Here is a 20,676-nt window from a genome sequence, read left to right as displayed (position 1 = left end):
CACTTTCACCTCCTGTGCTGCGAGGAGAACAATCCCAGCGTCTCTCCAGGAAACTGAAGTCTTTTACGCGTTGGCACTGTTCTGCGAATCTCCTCGGCGCAGCCTCTCCACCAAGGCCTCGACGTCCTTCCGAAGGTGCGGCGCGCCACGTGCAAAATGGCGGGAAACCCCTGGGCAGCTGCATCTCTTGACATCAGCACCGAGTCGGGGCGGAGCATCAGTTGAGAGAGCCTTCTCCTGCTGTACTCCTCCAGTTCAAATAATCATTTGAAGCAACTGGAGAGAGAGAGAGGGGGAAAAAAAATCACTATTGAATTTAAATGCTCCCAGCATGTCGTCATCCTTTCTTCTTTTGATTGATGGCTATGTTATGAAATTCCGAGTTCCAGTAAATGCAGCTGAGAGCAGAGGCTCCATATATCCCAGTCTGGTAAGTTGTTGACACCTGTTTGTGGGGAAGGGAATAAATACCCCCCCCCCCCAAAAAAAAAAGTTCAGGCACATCTGGCGTGTTGTGCTGAGTCCCGGGCTGCCGGTGAATCCAGAGGCGGTGCTAGTGCCAGAAGAAGCAAACTCTGAGGGGAGGAGAGAGAGAGTGAGAGAGAAAAAACAAGCCCCCATCTCCTTGGGAGTCCGAGCAGAGCCACAACCAGAGAGAGGGAGAGCTGCATGGGCTGTGCTCTAAGTCTCGGTTGCTGCGGGAAGGAGCTGTGTGGGCCCCCAGATGAATCTGCGAGGAGGAAAGAAGAAAAAATGAGGCTCACAAAGGTATTTCATACCATCCCCTGTCTGTCCTTTTTATTTTAAAAAGTGCGTTAGCTGTTATGTTTGAAACTTGTCATATTGTAACCCTGCCCTGCATTCCTTCAGTCTTCTATAGAGTGAGACAACCAGTCATCCATCATGTTGAATAAATAACTTTTTCCCTCTTTTTTTTGTTGTTATCCTGCTAGACTTGTTTTCAATCCAAACCACAACTGACTGAGAACATTCTGCTTTTTAATGTATGGCCAGGCGAGGAGGGCAAAGGTCAAGTAACTGTAATTGTTTTCTGTTAACACATGAATTGTTAATGCTTTATTTACCAGACTTTGTAACCTTGAGGAGCCAAATAAAGAAACTAGGGACTGAAAGTGACAGGCGGAAGAGATGAAGCCAACTTGCTGCTTTTTGGAAGTTGATGGGGGGGATTTTAAAGGCACGCTGCCCTCATCAAAGTCTCTGGAAAATTTGTGTTTTTTTCTGGAGAGGGGACGAAGCAGTTTTAAATCCAGTTAATGTTCATGCAAACACCAGCCTGATACGTTCAGTTTGTGTCAAGTGTGAGGCAAAACTAAACGTTTTGCCAAAAAAAAAGAGAAAAATTGTGCTTTGCTTTGTGCTGCTCATTGCGAGGATTTATTCAGGGACTCTTCAAGCATGTTGAATAGAAATGTAACAATTTGTGTGCAAGTCCTTGCAGTCTGAGATCTGATTATGCAGGGAATGTTTTTCTGGCTACAGTCACTGAGCTCCTCAAATCTTCCTGGAATGCACTGCCTCCGATGTCAAGGAAAAGGCCACATACTTAATAATCTGTTCAAAGTGTTTTGCGTACTAATGTGCTGCTTTCATAGGTGACAGTGGAAGTTGCACGATGTGACAATCTTCAGGGCCTCGTGCTTGCATCACGTTCTGCACCCACACTATGTAGTCGTGCCAAATAAAATATCCCCTCTATAAACGGAGCCTGTTTGTAATATGCTGGGCCGCAAGAGATTGACCCCTATGGGCGATACATGGGGCAATTGAACAGCACCAGTGCATTGGACGTTCAGCTGAGCAAACACAAACTTGCACAAAAGTTTGAACATTGCAATTTGTTGGCACCTGAAAATCTTTAGGAGCTTTGTGCATTCATGGGCAGGAAACCACATTGCTGGATGGGTGGTGCTTTGCTATTTAGATGATAAGATCATAAGACATAGGAGCAGAATTAGGCCATTCGGCCCATCGTGTCTGCTCCGCCATTCAATCATGGCTGATATTTTTCTCATCCCCATTCTCCTGCCTTCTCCCCATAACCCCTGATCCCCTTATTAACCATGAACCTATCTATCTCTGTCTTAAAGACACTCAGTTAATTTACCTTTGGTAGGGCAACATGGTGGTGCAGTGGTTAGCACAGCTGCTTCATGGCGCCGAGGTCCCAGGTTCGATCCCGGCTCTGGGTCACTGTCTGTGTGGATTTTGCCCCCACAACCCAAAGATGTGCAGGGTAGGTGGATTGGCCACGCTAATTGCCGCTTAATTGGAAAAAATGAATTGGGTACTCTAAATTTTTTTTAAAATTACCTTTGGGGCTGCTGTCACCTCAGGAGGTGGGGACAATGCCTCCTTTAGCTGTGCCTCCACAGAGGGGAGACGATGCCCCTTGTTCCCGCTATCGAGTCTGAATAAATATTGGGTCGCAGAGCCTTGTGGGCTTTAGACCTGAGGCTGGCGCACCAGAGGAGGCTCAGGGTTTATGAAGGCAGAAGGCTGATGATGCCCTTTAATGTGATATGGTGGAAGAGTGTTTGTGTGTCTGAGCCCTCTCGCCTGCCCTCTATGGCCACAATGTGTAATTGCTGTAAAAGGACACATCCTGAGGTCAATCAGACTAATTGAACAACCTTCCTTTGTAGATGGTGAGCTGCTTGTAAATCACCAACATTTACCCTCAAAGCAAAATACTGCAGATGCTGGAAACTTGAAATAAAAACCGAAAATTCTGGAAACACCAGCATGTCAGGGAGCATCTGTGGAGATGGAGAGAGAGAGAGAGAAATACGTTGATGACCTTCCATCAGAACTGGTGAAAGAAATGTAAATTCTGATGAAGGGTCATCAATCTGAAATGTTAACTCTGTTTCTTTCTCCACAGATGCCGGTAAATGACAGGAGACTCCGCTCCCGGGACCTACCCGGCTCGCTGCCCCTCACGAGATTTAGTGCGATATCGCGAGACATCGCGATGTGAAGCCCGTCCATTGCGGGTGGGATTGCGTTTTTGGAAAATCTGCATATTAGAGCGAAACAGCTCGTCTCACTCTAATATGCAGTTCCCTGAGGTAACCAAGGCGTTGGGATCTATCCCCTTCAACTTGGAGACCTCGGGCGAGCGCTGTTCAGTACTGGTCTCCCACAAATGGGGACTAGACAGAACAGCACTTGTGGGGGTCTCCCAGGAGACTGGAGGCCCCCAGGTGCTTGCCGTCTGGGCAGGGTGGTCCCCTGGCACTGCCAGCCTGACACCCTGATGCCCAGGTGGCACTGCCAAAGGGCCCCTGCACTGCAAAAGGAGGCCATTCGGCCCATTGTGACTGCAATGACCCTCTGAAAGTGTACCCTACATAGACCCATTCCCCCCTGCCCTATCCCTGTAACCCCACCTAACCTGCAACATTGGACATTAAGGGGCAATTGAGCATGGCCAATCCACCTAACCTACACATCTTTGGAGATACCCGGAGGAAACCCACCTAGACACAGGGAGAAAACGCAAACTCCACACAGTCACCCAAGGCTGGAATCAACCAGTATCCCTGGCGCTGTGAGGCAGCAGTGATAACCACTGTACTATCATGCTGCCCCCTGTGCCAAGCTGACATTTTGTGTGTGGTGGTGATCGGGGGGATGGGGGGGAGGGGGGTGCGCAGGGACCCCCTTATAATGAGTTGGGGCTTGGGGGGCATCGGGGGTTGGGTCTAGAGCTTGAGAGATCGGAACACCGCCATTTAAAAATCGCGTCTTGATCTCTCGCTGCATTGAGGAGTTCCGGTGAGTGGAGCTCTTTAGTGCAGAAAACGCGGCTGAGTGCGGCCTTGGGGGCACGTTTCCCGCAGAGACCCCATATCTAACCGGATGGGCGTTCGATAGTTTCTCAGCGCTGCGAGCACCGGGAAACACTTGGTAAACGTGCTCACAATGGGACTCTGTTCCTTTTTAGCTAGATCGGGCCCCCAGTTTCCATTGTAAATGTAGGAAGTTAGTATGATAAAAGTAAATGGGACGTGTACGCAGTCACAAATTTTAAATATCGATATAAAGCATAGGCAGCAATTTAATTTCATAATTTAACATGGAAATAGTTTATTCAAAACTGTTCTCGCTCACCACATTGGACTGAATCTGAAATGGGAAGCAATGACCTTCCCAAATGACAATTCAAAGGGGTGCCTTTGTCATCTGCCTTCTGCCAGACCTGTTACAGACACTGGGATTCATATCCAGCTTTACAAACAAACCAGCTTGGCCCAGAGTGCAACCTGAGCCATTCAATGAGTTTTGAAATTCAGACTTTGCTCGTGTCCAAGTGTAACTCAGTGATAAAGCAATGAGCTGAAACACATGCAGGGGATGGCTGTTAACCTATATACTGAGAGTTTTCAGTATATACTGAACATAATGAATATATTGCAAGAAAGACTTGCATTTAGATATTGCCTACCATGACCATATCCTATGACCTTTGCTCCATTTTATTTCATGTTTGGTTCGTGATATGATCTTTGTAATTATTGACGAAAAGAAAGACTTGCATTTATATAGTGTCGTCACATCCCAAAGCCCTTTACAGTCAATGAAGTGCTTTTGAATGCAGTAATGTAGGAAACGTAACAAATTTGCACACAGCAAGCTCCCACAGACAGCTGTGTGATGATGACCTAGATAATCTGTTTTTAGTGATGTTGACTGAAGAATAAATATTGGCCAGGGAAGAACTCCCCTGCTCTTCTTCAAAATAGTGCCATGGGATCTTTAACATTCACCGATGGGGCCTCGTTTTAATGTCTCATCTGAAAGATAGCACCCAGCTCCAGCACTCTCAGTGCTGAACTGATGTGTCAGCGTGGATATTTGCACTTAAATCAAGTACTGTTGTAACACACAGAGCAATAAAACACCGCTCAATGCAAAGGAGACATGTGCATACTACATCATAGCCCTGAGATAGAAGTTAGGGCTTGCAGACTGTCTGGCTTGAAATCCTTGCAATTGAATGTCTCTTTCACCTTTCCCTTCCGATCTTTATTTTAATAGTGGTGGGAAACAAGACAATCTTTGATAGCTGTTTGTAAGGCAGTTGGTCAACGGGACCACAAGTTGGCTGGTGGTGGGAAACCAGTTCTGTGGATTTGAGTGCAGTCCCTATGATTTTGTATTCAATTTAATTATTTAAACAGGAATGTAGGCTCAAGCTTCCCAGGCCCAGAATAATTGTTTTGGTATTAGTCACCCAAATGCTGTTCTTCTGAGTCTGGTGGTTGTCGGGAAGCTTGTGGGGCCTTAATGCGTGGTCCAATTCTGGCTTTTCCCAGTGTTTACATTGGACAGCCATCAGGAACAGAGACCCAAGCCTGTTCACCCCACCACCCGAAGCCTTTCCCCAATTTGAGAATGCTGAAACCAGTTTGTACCTCACCGTTCAGTGGCTCAGTTGAAAACAGTTAACTTAATCTAGATTGGGACTTGAGTTAGATTTCAGCCCAAGACTATCTTTGATAGCTGGTTGTAAGGCAGTTGGTCAACAAGACCACAAGATGGCTGGTGTGAAAAATGGATAAGTGCGACACGGATTTGTGAGGGGTAGGTCTTGCCTAACAAATCTTATTGAATTCTTTGAGGAGATGACCAAGCATGTGGATGAAGGTAAAGCAGTGGATGTAGTGTACATGGATTTTAGTAAGGCATTTGATAAAGTTCCCCATGGTAGGCTTATGCAGAAAGTAAGGAGGCATGGGATAGTGGGAAATTTGGCCAGTTGGATAACAAACTGGCTAACCGATAGAAGTCAGAGAGTGGTGGTGGATGGCAAATATTCAGCCTGGATCCCAGTTACCAGTGGCATACCGCAGGGATCAGTTCTGGGTCCTCTGCTGTTTGTGATTTTCATTAATGACTTGGATGAGGGAGTTGAAGGGTGGGTCAGTAAATTTGCAGACGATACAAAGATTGGTGGAGTTGTGGATAGTAAGGAGGGCTGTTGTCGGCTGCAAAGAGACATCGATAGGATGCAGAGCTGGGCTGAGAAGTGGCAGATGGAGTTTAACCCTGAAAAGTGTGAGGTTGTCCATTTTGGAAGGACAAATATGAATGCGGAATACAGGGTTAACGGTAGAGTTCTTGGCAATGTGGAGGAGCAGAGAGATCTTGGGGTCTATGTTCATACATCTTTGAAAGTTGCCACTCAAGTGGATAGAGCTGTGAAGAAGGCCTATGGTGTGCTCGCGTTCATTAACAGAGGGATTGAATTTAAGAGCCGTGAGGTGATGATGCAGCTGTACAAAACTTTGGTAAGGCCACATTTGGAGTACTGTGTACAGTTCTGGTCGCCTCATTTTAGGAAGGATGTGGAAGCTCTGGAAAAGGTGCAAAGAAGATTTACCAGGATGTTGCCTGGAATGGAGAGTAGGTCTTACGAGGAAAGGTTGAGGGTGCTAGGCCTTTTCTCATTAGAGCGGAGAAGGATGAGGGGCGACTTGATAGAGGTTTATAAGATGATCAGGGGAATAGATAGAGTAGACAGTCAGAGACTTTTTCCCCGGGTGGAACACACCATTACAAGGGGACATAAATTTAAGGTGAAAGGTGGAAGATATAGGAGGGATATCAGAGGTAGGTTCTTTACCCAGAGAGTAGTGGGGGCATGGAATGCATTGCCTCTGGAAGTAGTTGAGTCGGAAACATTAGGGACCTTCAAGCAGCTATTGGATAGGTACATGGATTACGGTAAAATGATATAGTGTAGATTTATTTGTTCTTAAGGGCAGCACGGTAGCATTGTGCATAGCACAATTGCTTCACAGCTCCATGGTCCCAGGTTCGATTCCGGATTGGGTCATTGTCTGTGCGGAGTCTGCACGTCCTCCCCGTGTCTGCGTGGGTTTCCTCCGGGTGCTCCGGTTTCCTCCCACAGTCCAAAGATGTGCGGGTTAGGTGAATTGGCCAATGATAAATTGCCCTTAATGTCCAAATTGCCCTTGGTGTTGGGTGGAGGTGTTGAGTTTGGGTATGGTGCTCTTTCCAAGAGCCGGTGCAGACTCAAAGGGCCGAATGGCCTCCTTCTGCACTGTAAATTCAATGATAATCTATGATTAATCTAGGACAAAGGTTCGGCACAACATCGTGGGCCGAAGGGCCTGTTCTGTGCTGTATTTTCTATGTTCTATGTACTGGCGCAACAGCCAACATTCTTCTGAGGTTGGGTGAGAGGCCTAATCTTGTAGTAGAGGTAGCTTCACTCTACATCTAACCCAGTGTTTTTCAAATTTTTTACAACCAGCCAACCTTCGCGACCCACGCTGGCCGACCTTCGCGACCCACCATTTTCTCTTTTTTGTTTGTTGCTGACAAAAATGGGGGAAATGGTTTTGGGTCCCTTTGGCCCCCCGAACTTGAACAAAAAAGGCTGCGACCATATAAAAACAAATGCGGCCGCACTGTGCATGTGTGCCCGATCATCGGTGCGCATGTGCATAGTTTTGCACATGCGCACCGATCATCGGGGACGCATGCGCAGTGCGGCCAATTTTTAAAAATCTGTTCCTGCCCATTTTGAAGGCATTATTAAAAGCCGGCTGCTGCGGCTGTTGCGCGCGGATTTGCGCGATCGGGAGCGCCACGATGGACGGCTCCGCGACCCTCCCGACACCCGCCCGTGGGCCGTGCCCCGAGTTTGACAATGCCTGATCTAACCCATGTGGGAGTGCTTGATGCTGGCAATGAGTGCCTGATATGGAAAGAGTTCCAGATTGTCCAACACTCCTTGCCAGAAAAAATCCACACAAGAAAGAATTTAAAAACAAGTGTCCAGCAAATTATTTTTTACAGCACAGGAGGCCATTCAGCCCATCATGCCTGTGCTGTCTCTTTGGTCCAGTTGACTGATTAATCCCACTCTCCTGCCCTTTTCCCATAGCCTGGTTATCTAATTCTCTTTTGAAAAATCACTACCAAATCTGCATCCACGCGCCCTTTCAGGCAGGGTGTTCCAGCTCACAATAACCTGCCTGCTTACAAACATGTGTCATGATAACCCTGATCATGTCAGTGCTCAGTCTTGCCTCAATTCTTTGATGGTAGAAAAATGGTTCAGTGAGCAATCTTTTTAAAGAAAGACAGCTGCCCTGTTGTAAAACAAACCGCTTCCAAATTAATCTTTTTTTTTCATCACTGCATGTTTCTAACTGTTCGGTGCGGAAGCCAGACTAGTTTTCTTTATAAAACCTGCAGAAAATCATCTCCACTCTTGAGAAGAGCGGAGTTCAGGGTAATATAGATCTAAACATGTGTGACCCAACATCCTGTCAAAGGGCTAGCACTCTCCTTTCTAATGAGTCACATATGCACCACAAGTGTTCAATAAAATCAATATTTAACTAAACTCTGGGTGTTCATAAAAATGTTTCCATAAAGGAATGCCTCTCGGCTTAAGGATTTTAATTGTTGACGATAATTATGTACGTCTGTTGAAATAAAACCAGATTTAAAATGCTGAAACATTTTGGACAGAGACACAATTAAAATTCAAATCATTTTCAAGGAGTTAAAACATCACAACTTAGCATCAGAGAGAGTAAAACCTCAGGAGCTCTTACTCGCTGTCTCAGAGCAGCAGACACGATGAAATGTCCTCTGATAATTTACATTTTCTTTTACATAATTGGGGGGTGGGGGGGGGGGGGGGGGGTTGACATGGACTGTTTTGAACCTCTGAATAATATTTGCCAATCTGTCTGTCTGTGTGAGGGAGAGGCTACAATTCATGTTTCAACTTTAGCTCTTTCTAGTTCACTGCAAGCAGGATGTAGCACTCCACAGGTCAAACAGCTGTCAGCTGAACATGATCGCTGTCTGTTGACTAACCTACTTTAACCCTTCACTTTGCACGGCCATTTTAGGTGGTATCATCAGAATGGTCTATAGAATCCAAACTTTGCTAAACTTTAACATATTAGTCATCAAGTTTGAGTCTTGATTTTGTTTTGAATATTTAAAGTATTTAGGTAAAATATCCAGGGATTGAGTGAATAATCTAGGGGTTGATGCTTCAGTCCAGGACTGAGGGAGGTCCTGTATTGTTGTTTATGCCATGTTTCAGATGAGGCCGTGTCTGCTGACACAGTTGCATATAAAGAATTCCATAACCTTTTTCCTTTTGAAGAAGAGTACTTAGTGTGTTCTTTATCTTCTGGCCATCATAATACTGGAACTGAGCGGTTTCTTTTCTTCGTTTAAAAAAAATTTAAAGTACCCAATTCTTTTTTTCAATTTAGCGTGGCCAATCCACCTACCCTGCACATCTTTGGGTTGTGGGGGTGAAACCCACGCAGACACAGGGAGAATGTGCAAACTCCACACGGACAGTGACCCAGGGCCGGGATGGAACCCGGGTCCTCTGCGCCGTGAAGCAGCAGTGCTAACCACTGCACCACCGTGCTGCCCTAACTGAGAGGTTTTAACTGTCGAGGAATACTGAACAGGCTGAGGTTCTTTCTCTGGGAAAGAGAAGGCCGAGGTCTTCGAAATTATGAAAGATAGGGTAGATGTGCTGGAGATGTTTCCACTTGTGGACGAGACCAAAAACTATAGGGGCCATCAAAATAAGACAGTCACAAATAAATCTAATCGGGGAATTCAGAAAAAATGTCTTTAGCCAGAGAGTGGTTAGAACATGGAACTCACAACAAGGAGTCATTGAGGCAAATCGTGCAGCGGTGTATTTATTGGGAGGTGTGATAAGGATTAGCAGTATTGGGAGGTGTGATAAGGTCTAGCAGTATTGGGAGGTGTGATAAGGTCTAGCAGTATTAGAAGGAGTGATAAGGTCTAGCAGTATTGGGAGGCATGATAAGGTCTAGCAGTATTGGGAGGCATGATAAGGTCCAGCAGTATTGGGAGGCGTGATAAGGTCTAGCAGTATTGGGAGGCGTGATAAGGTCTAGCAGTATTGGGAGGCGTGATAAGGTCCAGCAGTATTAGGAGGCGTGATAAGGTCCAGCAGTATTAGGAGGCGTGATAAGGTCTAGCAGTATTAGGAGGCGTGATAAGGTCTAGCAGTATTAGGAGGCGTGATAAGGTCTAGCAGGATATATTGATGGGGTGAGATGAAGAGTGGAGTGGGAGGAGGCTCAAGTGGAGCAGAAACACTGGCATGCACCAGTTGGGCTGAATGGCCTGTTTCTGTGTTATACTTTGTAATGTTGTGGGCAGCAGATCTGACAAAATGGGGGCCCAAATTGTGAAATGGTTCCACTCTCCAGCACTATAGCATCCCTCACTTTGATTAACAGTGAAATAACCCTTTAGCCCTAAAGCATGAAACATTTGCTCAAGGAGCTTCCGTCACTAATGAGGCAGGTTCAAAGCTCCTCTGAGGCCCATTACACCCCCTAATGGGACTAGCTAACGGCAGTACAGGTAATGTGGAATAAGGCACCTCCGTTCTCTGGAAAGGTGGGGAACTTTGCCCTGCATGTGTCAACAGTCAAATCAGTGGGATTTGATTGCTAACCCAGTGCACCTCAGCTCATACACTTGCCGGTGGCTCTTGAAGCACGTAAAGTATTCACATAGAGGGAAAGCTTCTGAAGCTCTGCTGATGTGGAGCCATTGGTGTCTGTCTGACAAACTATGAGGAGCAGGCTTTTTTTTTTGGCTTATTGGTATATGCCTCTTCATCTCATTCAGTGAGAGTGAGCTTTGACTATAGCTGCTGATGAATTCTTGGACTGTAACAATTGGCACTCTTAAGTGACGTGGCATTAACCCTACAGCTGTTTTGACCACATTTAAGAAATTCAGAACTCTGTCTAACCCTTTCTGATCTATAAAAGTGAAGAAAAAAATGTATTAAAAAAAAACATTCTTACAAATGCCAACAAGTAGAAAAGAAAATCACGATCCAGACATAACTGACTCATATAACCCCTCACAATGTTTGTTTTTAATTGTGCTGAAAAATATAATTGATTTCTGTGGCTTTGTTTGGTAATGAAGTTTGTCTTGAACAATCTAAATTCCCGTAACAATGGAAGTGTAAATATGTCTTCAAATATTTAGTGGCCTGGAAAGAATTAAAACAGTTTGTCACCAGTGCCTGTCAGACAGGGCAAAGGTCACATCTCTTTTGAGTTTTTAACATGTGCTGAACAGACAATGTAGATTTTCAAGATGAAAATTGGGTTTTATTTATGTGAGGTAATTGCTCATGGTTCCCAGTAGGGTTTGAGGTCTGGCAGGCCTGTAGCAATAAATTGGAGAGGGAGATTAGTCCTCGTTGTTATTGGAGACACAGGCGATGCCTTCTCGTTTGTCTGTATTGGTTACATTTATAGAGCACCCCCTATTGCGAATTGAATTTGCTAATATAACAAAGATATAGAAAAGAATGCAGAGAGAAACGAAGACCCAACCTCACTTAATGCCCAGCGAACTGACTTCACTAAATTTAGCTGAACGTGTCTGCTTGTGCTCGGGGGGAACCTGAGGCCTTAACGCTGCCCTTGTTTTAATTTTGCAGCAAAACATTCACCTCTGTGCTCATTGACCCACGCTGGCTCCCCGTCAAACAGCACCTCAGTTTTAAATTTCCCATTCTTGTTTTCAAATCCATCCACGGCCTTACCCCCTCCCTCTCTCTTAAATCTCCTCCAGCCCCACAACCCTCTGCGATCCCTGCACTCCTCTATTTCAGGCCTCTTGAGCACTCTGATTTTAATCGCTCTGCCATTTGCGGCCGTGCTTTCAGTTGCCTGGGGCCCTAAGCTCCCTAACCCTCTCAAAGCTCTCTCTCTTCCTTTAAGACACTCTTTAAAACTCTGTGACTGAGTATTTAGTCATCTGACCTACTATCCTCTTTTGTGACCTAATTTGGTCTGCGAACTGCTCATGTCAAGTATCTTTGGCTATTTTATCATGTTAAAGGTGCTAAATAAATGCAAGTTGTTGTTGCGGTCATGCTTGAACTTGAAATAGTGCTCAAGATGAACCTTTTTAATTGTTACCAGGACCCAGGCTGGAAAGCTGGTCTCTGCTCCTCTCCATGGTGGATGGCTGGAGTTGGTCCCATTGAGTCTATCGGCCAAGTAGATCATTCCTGGCTGTGAGACCTGACATTGGCAAGTGAGTGTATTTGAAAAGGAGCCAATTAAAATATCCCCTCTTAAGGTGGAGAGGACGACGTTTTATTTTTTTTAACACTTTTTCTCCTCCACCCTCTTGGCTTTCCAAAAGCCACAGCAAAGGCATGCTCTGGCAGCAGCAATGATTCAGATTTCTCAGTGTGGTCAGTCACCTGAAGTTTTTGTGCTCCATGACAATGCCGACTAATAGAACACAGAACAGTACAGTACAGGCCCTTCAGCCCACGATGTTGTGCCGACCATTTATCCTAATCTAAGATCAACCTAACCTCCACCCCTTAAATTTGCTGCTGTCCGTGTGCCTGTCTAAGAGTCGCTTAAATGTCCCGAATGAATCTGACTCCACCACCTCTGCTGGCAGTGCATTCCACACACCCACCACTCTCTGTGTAAAGAACCTACCTCTGACATTTCCCCTATACCTTCCTCCAATCACCTTAAAATTATGTCCCCTCGTGACAGCCATTTCCACCCTGGGGAAAAGTCTCTGGCTATCCACTCTATCCATGCCTCTCATCATCTTGTATCTATCAAGTCACTTCTCTGCCTTCTTCGCTCCAGTGAGAAAAGCCCTAGCTCCCTCAACCTTTCTTCATAAGATATGCCCTCCAGTCCAGGCAGCATCCTGGTAAATCTCTGCACCTCTCCAAAGCATCCACATCCTTCCTATAATGAGGCGACCAGAAGTGTGGTTAAACCAGGGTTTTATAAAGCTGCAGCAATACCTCGTGGCTCTTAAATTCAATCCCCCTGTTAATGAAAGCCAATGCACCATATGCCTTCTTAACAACCCTATCAACCTGGGTGGCAACTTTGAGGGATCTATGTACGTGGACCTCAAGCTCTCTCTCTTCCTCCACACTTGCAAGAATCCTGCCTTTAACCCTGTATTCAGCATTCAAATTTGACCTTCCAAAATGAATCACTTCACATTTATCAAGGTTGAACTCCATCTGCTACTTCTCAGCCCAGCTCTGCATCCTGTCAATGTCCAGTTGTAACCTGCAACAGCCCTCGACACTATCTACAACTCCACCAACCTTCATGCCATCGGCAAACTTACTGACCCACCCTTCCACTTCCTCATCAAGTCATTTATAAAAACCACAAACAGCAGAGGTCCCAGAACAGATCCTTGCGGGACACCACTGGTCACCGACCTCCAGGCGGAATACTTTCCATCCACTACCACTCGCTGTCTTCTTTCGGCCAGCCAATTCTATATCCAGACAGCCAAATATCCCTGTATCCCATGCCCCCTAACTTTCTGAATGAGCCTACCATGGGGAGCCTTGCTGAAATCCATATACATCACATCTACTGCCTGACCTTCATCAATATGTCTCATCACATCCTCAAAGAATTTAATGAAGCTTGTGAGGGATGACCTGCCCCTCACAAAGCCATGCTGACAATCTTTAGTCAAACTATGTTTTTCTAAATAATCATAAATCCCATCTCTCAGAATCCTTTCCAGTATTTTGCTCACCACAGATGTAAGACTGACTGCTCTGTAATTCCCAGAGATTTCCCTATTCCCTTTCTTGAACAGGGGAACAACATTCGCCTCCCTCCAATCATCTGTTACTACTCCAGTGGAGAGTGAGGACACAAAGATCACCGGCAATGGTGCAGCAATATCCTCCCCCGCTTCCCGTAGTAACCTTGGGTATACTCCGTCTGGCACAGGGGACTTATCTATCCTGATACTTTTCAAATTAAAAAATTTTTTTTAGAGTGCCCAAATCATTTTTTCCAATTAAGGGGCAATTTACCGTGGCCAATCCACCTACCCTGCACATCTTTGGGTTGTGGGGGCAAAACCCACGCAAACATGGGGAGAATGTGCAAACTCCACATGGACAGTGACCCAGCATATCCTCTTTCTTAATATCAACCTGTTTGAGCCTATTAACCTGGTTCACACTGTTCTCACGAGCAACAAGATCCCTCTCTCTAGTGAATACTAAAGCAAAATATTCATTTAGGGCCTCCCCCATCTCCTCAGACTCTAGGCACAAGTTCCCTCCACTATCCCTAATCGGCCCTACTCTCACTCTGATCATCCTCTTATTTCTCACATAAGTGTAGAACGCCTTGGAGTTTTCCCTAATCCTTCCTGCCAGGGCTTTTTCATGCCCCCTTCTAGCTCTCCTCAGTCCATTTTTGAGTTCCCTCCTGGCTACCTTGTAACCCTCTAGAGCCAAGTCAGATCCTTGCTTCCTCAACCTTGCGTAAGCTTCCTTCTCCCTCTTGACTAACAGCTCCACTTCTCTTGTCATCCAAGGCTCCTTCACCTTACCATTCCTTCCTTGTCTCAGTGGGACAAAACTTTCCAGCACTTGCAGCAAGTGCTCCTTAAACAATCCCCACATTACTGTGCATTTGGCTGAGAACAATTGTTCCCACTTTATGCTCCTCAGTTTCTGTCCAATAGCAGTATAATTTCCCCTCCCCCAATTAAATACCTTCCCATACTGTCTGTTCCTATCCCTCTCCATGACTATGGTAAAGGTCAAGGAGTTGTGGTCACTGTCACCGAACTGTCTCCCACTGAGATATCTGACACATGGCCTGGTTCGTTGCCAAGCACCAAATCCAATATGGCCTCCCCCATAGTCGGCCGATCAACATATTGAGTCAGGAATCCTTCCTGTACACACCTGACAAAATCTGCACCATCCAAACCATTTGCAGTAAAGAGGTTCCAGTCAATATTAGGGAAGTTGAAGTCACCCATGACAACAACTCTGTACTTCTGCACCTTTTCAAGATCTGCCGCCCAATCTGTTCCTCTATCTCTCTGCTGCTATTGAGGTGTCTATAGAAAACTCCCAATAAAGTGACTGTTCCTTTCTTGTTTCTGACTTCCACCCATACTCACTCAGTAGACAAACCATCCTCGACTACCTCCTCTTCTGAAGCTGTGATGCACTCTCTAATTAACAGTGCCACTCTCCCTCCTCTTTTACTTCCCTCCCTATTCTTCTCAAAACATCTAAACCCCGGAATAACCATTCCTACCCCTGTGAAATCCATGTCTCCGTAATGGCCACAACATCGTAGTTCCAAGTACTGATCCATGTTTTAAGTTCATCTCCCTTATTCCTGACACTCCTTGCATTGAAATAGACACACTTTAACCCATCCCACTGAGTGCAACTTTGTCCTATCAACTGTCTATCCTTCCTCACAGACTCGTTGCATACTATTTCTGCCCGTTCAACAGCTACCCTATCCTCTGATCGTAGATCTGGTTCCCATCCCCTTGCCAAACTAGTTTAAACCCTCCCGAAGAGCTCTAGCAAACCTCCCACCCAGGATATTGTTGCCTTTCCAGTTTGGGTGCAATCCGTCCTTCATGTACAGGTCCCACCTTCCCCTGAAGATATCCCAATGATCTACATACCTGAAGCCTTCCCTCCTGCACCAGCCCTGTCGCCACCTGTTCAGCTGCACTCGCTCTCGGTTTCTTGCCTCACTTGCATGTGGCACCGGTAGCAATCCTGAGATTACTACTCTGCTTGTTCTGGTCTTTAGCTTCCAACCCAACTCCCTAAAATCACTTTTTAGATCCTCATCCCTTTTCTTAGCTATGTCGTTGTTGCCTATGTGCACCACGACTTCTGGTTGCTCCCCCTCCCCATTAAGAATCCTGTAATATCCCGCAAACATGGAAACCCAATCACCGGAGACCCAAACTTCAACTTTCACTTGTGTGTGAGGCAAGACCACTCATCTATACAAAGTATCGCAATGGGAATGACGATGACTGATGGTTTGGCTTCCCATACCATTGGAGACACCAAATAGACAGAAGGCGTGGCGATGTAGTTAACATTATTACCAGTCGCAGTCAGTATTTGGCACAGGCATCCTGCTCTTTTTATTGAGCACTGTGACACAAACATACCAATCTCTGAAGGTCATTGTCACTAATGCTCGGGAGAAAAGCAACTTGCAGGGCTAATTTCACTCGAATCAAGTCCTTTGCTGAGAATTCCTACCAAGTGTGATTGTTGGGGTAGCCAAAAGATACATTTAGAACCAAGTGATTGAAATCCCTGCGAGCCCTGACATGAGGGAGAATGATAGCAACATGGGATTGTTACAGCACAGAAGGAGGCCATTTGGCCCATCATGTCTCTGTTGCTCCCCTGTCAGAGCAACTCACCGACCCATTGCTGCACCGCAGACCGCCCCCCACCCCTGCCTTTCCGCTGTGGCTTGCAATTTCTTTCTCTTCAGGTAATTATTCAATTCCCTTTCTGAAAGCCTTGATTGAATCTGTCTCCATCACACTCTCCGGCAGCACATAGAATCATAGAATCTCGACAGTGCAGAAGGAGGCCATTCGGCCCATCAAGTCAACACCGACCCTTTGAAAGACCACCCTACCTAGGCACACCCCAGCCAATCCCTTAACCCCACCTAGCCGTTTAGGCACTAAGGGGCAATTTAGCATGGCCAATTCACCCAACCTGCACATCTTTGGACTGTGGGAGGAAACCGGAGCACCCGGAGGAAACCCACGCACACACGGGGAGAACATGCAGACTCCGCACAGACAGAGACCCAAGCCGGAATCGAACCTGGGTCCCTGGTGCTGTGAGGCAGCAGTGTTACCCACCGTGCCACAGTGCTGCCCCTCGGATTTCAGATCCTAGCTACTCACTGAGGTAAGAATTGATGCGCCATTGGTATTGACTCCCTCCAGCTCTAAGAATGCTGCTGTGAGGATAATTCTGTAATGGAGTATCTAGTAATGGTGGAATTCTGTTCCACTGACCTTTTGATCACAAGGGTGAGGCGGTGTTTTAATGAAAATCTGTGCCTTTAAATCCCCCTTGAAAATCTAGTAGTAGGCCAGTGACCGTTGACCATTGTTCCCAGTTGCACCATTGGACTTTCTGAAGTCTAAATTGAAACAAAAGCCATCACTTGTAAGGGGGCTGTAATATCCCACACGGAACCTACAGAGTGGGAATGCTCATCTTCCCCGTGCTCCTTGTGGTGTTTGAGCTCCCCCACTGGGGCCAGCGTATTCTGATGAACTCATGTATATATGGTCGGCCAGTAAGGCACCAACATCAGGAGGAACCAGGTAGGGATCTACCGGGCAGTGTACATCTCGTTTGTGTAAATAAAACTTTGTTTTTTGTTTTACTCTCTGTTGACTCCCTGCATCCTTACTAAAGAGGCGGCAAACGAATACCTTGAAATCAGAACTCTGCAGGTCAACAAAGAGATTCTTCAGCGTTAAGTCCTATTCCCCAGGAGGATTCTGGCAAGAAGAACAACATATATTTATGTAGCAACTTTAATGTAACAAAACATCCCAGAGTGCTTCACAGGAGCATTAGAAAGTATCACAAGGAGATATTGGGTCTGTTGAGCAAAAGCTTGGTCAAATAAATTGGTGTTAAGGAGCATCTTATAGGAGGAAAGTGATGTGGATAGGGAGGGAAGTCTTGGGGACCAAGCAACTGAAAGCACGGCCACCAATGGTAGAGCCATTAAAATTGGTGATGCACAAGAGATGTCAGAGTTAGAGGTGCGCAGATACCTCGCAGGGTAGGTGGGGCTGAAGAAGATGACAGAGATAGGGAGAGGGCGAGGCCATGAAGGGATTTGAAACATGCTTGAGGATTTCAGTCAAGATGTTGCTTGACTGGAAGCCAGTGTAGGTCAGTGAGCACAGGGGGTGAGAGGGAAAAGGATCTTGGTAACAAGAGTTTTTGGATGATCCCAAGTTTATGGAGGGCAGACCAGCCAGGAATGAGAGTTGGAACAGTCGAGTCGAGAGTTAACGAAGCTATGGGTAAGGGTTTCAGCAGTAGTATGAGCTGAGGCAAGGGTAGTTGAGTGATGTTACAGAGGTGGAAACAGGCAGTCTTAGTGATGGTGCGAATATGAGGTCGGAAGCTCAACTCAGGGTCAAATGATTGCAGACCGTCACTTTCGCAGAAATCTATTTGGATGGTTCGCAAAGAGCAGCCAGGAAGAATGATGTTTGCAGCAATCAGGAGTGACCATAGTATTCGCTAAACAGCACAATAACAAGAGGTTGAGTAAACCACAACAGCTGGTAGTGATCAGGGGCTGGCAACTATCGGAAGAACTGACGTATAGGGCTCTTTTTTTTCCCCTTCCAAGTACTCCTCTATTCATTTCCGGCTGTCTTCCCATAGCAATCCACTTTGCTCAGCAGCTGAGGCCTCTTCAGTTATCAGGCCTCCCATTGGAATATTGGTATGCAGGGAAAGTATTTGGTCCATCAAAATAAAACTGCATTTTGGTGGTTTGACCAAACCCTTTGCAGAAATGACCTCTGGGTCAGATAATGGAGAATGGACACTGTGAGAAAACTGAGGCACACAAAAAAAGTGGACCGGAAGTTTCTACAAAGGAAAGAAGTGCGTGAATTTTTACCCAACGTGATTTGTATCTGAAATAAGGGAGTGGCTTCTAAATTAGATTTTACATTCCTTTCAACAGAGTTCAATACTCGAATGCAAGGAAACTTGGCAAAGCGAATCACCAGTTCATACTGTACTTTCCCAGATAAGAGTTGTAATTGAAGCCATTTTGGCTGAAGTGAAAATCCCAACCACAGAATCCAATGGGAGCGCGTGCGGTCCTGCTGCACCTTGGAATCTATTCCCAATGTTACCACCACATTGTTGTACCTCCCATTGCGAGCTCTTCTATTTGTGTCAGCTCCAAGTTCAGAAGGCAGGTGGAACATTCGGCAGCGTTCAGACAAACCCAAAACGTCCAGTGGAAATACTTCAATGTGCCAAACGAATGGCTGGAAAAATTTAGGATCATGGAGGAAAAAGCTACAGCTTTGGGAAGGAGCTATGCTTTTGCAGGAAAGAGATTTTCAAAGATATGTGCTGGCATGCACGGAACAGACTGAAAAAGGTACATTCAGTACAGGAATGTATCCCATTTTCTACTGATGGTATCCAAGTCATTAATATACAGGGATATACAATGACAGACTAGGGGAATGGGACAGATTGCATCGCTCCACAGAGACCCAACATGGACTTGATGGGCTGAATGGCCTCCTTCTGTGCCATTATGACTCGATATATAGCATTACCTGGAATAGGAAAAAATAGTCCATGAGAAGCAGCTCTTTCAGATGAATGCAGTCGTCCCTGCTGTCCTGAAAAGTGCAACTTTAAATGAAGTGACTCCAAGCAAATCGGAATGAAAAAGCTATTGTTCGGTTCAATGTGAGATTTCTCTTCCGAAAACTAAATTAAAATATTGGGCGCTATTCTCCCCCGCCCCTCCCCCACGCTGGGTGGGAGAATTGCCGGGGCGCCGCACGAATCGCGCCATGCCGACCCCGGCACGCGATTCTCCCACCCCCCGGAAATCAGCGGCGCGCGATTCGCACCGGGCCGCTTGGAGAACCGGCGAGCGGCGATTCTCCGGCCGGATGGGCCGAGTGGCCGCTACGACACGAAAGGTTCCCGCCGGCGCCCTCCACCCCTGGTCGCTGCCGGTGGGAACTCTGCGGGAACGCTGGGGGGGCGGCCTGTTGGGGGGGGGGAGGGGCTCCTTCACCAGGGTGGCCCCCGATGGGGTCTGGCCCGCGATCGGGGCCCACCGATCGGTGGGCTGGCCTCTTTCCCCCCCCCCCCCCCCCCCCCGGGCCTACCTCCTTCCGCGAGCGGCCCCAGAACACCGGCTCCATGTTGGTGAGGGGCCGGCGTGCGTAAGACGTTCCCCGCGCATGCGCAGGATGGCGCGGCCCAACTGCTGCGCAGGATTGGGCTGCCCCAACTGCGCATGCGTGGGTTGGCGTGGCGCCCATTTGGCACTGCGTAAGGACGCTGGAGCGGCGTGAACCGCTCCAGCGCCGTGCTGGCCCCTTGTGGGGGCCAGAATAGGTCGTGTCCGGGCCCTGTTTGCGCCGTCATGAAACGCGACGCCGTTCACGACGGCGCAAACACTTGGCCTGAATATCGGAGAATCATCCCCATTATACCTGTACCTTGTAAGTTGGAATATTTTACATTGCTAAATTCTAATATTGGTAACAAAAAAACTTTTCAAATAAATTAAAAAATATAAAAGAAATATGCTGAGTCTTTCTACTTACCTCGGGCTCACCGCCTCTCCCACTTCATGCCCGCCCCAGTTCCGCTGATTGTGCTCGCTGAAACTCCCTCTCGTTGCAACTACCGTTCGCCTCTTTCCTCTCCTGAACCATTGCTGTGGGTGTGGGCTGAAGAGATGAGCGACGAGATGCAGGAAGAGCAGCTTTAAGTGCAGGGTTTGCAGAGGTGAGCTGTAAACTGGGGAGGCAGCAAGAGGGGGGATCGGAAAGAGGGAAAATTGGCAAGAGGGAAGGGTTGTCACCTCTAGCCTTGCTCTGAGCACGTCAGATGTTGCCAGTGTGGCGTAGATGGTTCTCGAAGCATCTTCCTCGTGTATCTAGCTCAGTGGGCCATGTGCTGACTCAGGGGGAGGGCAGTTGCTATGGTAA

General features: G+C 46.7%; 1 protein-coding gene across 1 annotated transcript in view; it reads left to right on the top strand.

Moving 5' to 3' along the window:
• The first annotated feature begins 332 nt into the window (after positions 1-332).
• LOC140405436 (tensin-2-like) overlaps positions 333-20,676 on the top strand; it is a 377,445-nt gene continuing 357,101 nt past the window's right edge. Inside the window, exon 1 of the mRNA XM_072493844.1 lies at positions 333-768. Within this exon, the coding sequence (XP_072349945.1) occupies positions 670-768 (99 nt within the window). The 5' untranslated portion in view covers positions 333-669. The remainder of the gene's footprint in view (positions 769-20,676) is intronic.

Source organism: Scyliorhinus torazame, chromosome X (genome assembly GCF_047496885.1).
Source record: "Scyliorhinus torazame isolate Kashiwa2021f chromosome X, sScyTor2.1, whole genome shotgun sequence".
NCBI classification, from domain to species: Eukaryota; Metazoa; Chordata; class Chondrichthyes; order Carcharhiniformes; family Scyliorhinidae; genus Scyliorhinus; species Scyliorhinus torazame.
This window is presented reverse-complemented; position numbering and strand designations above follow the sequence as displayed.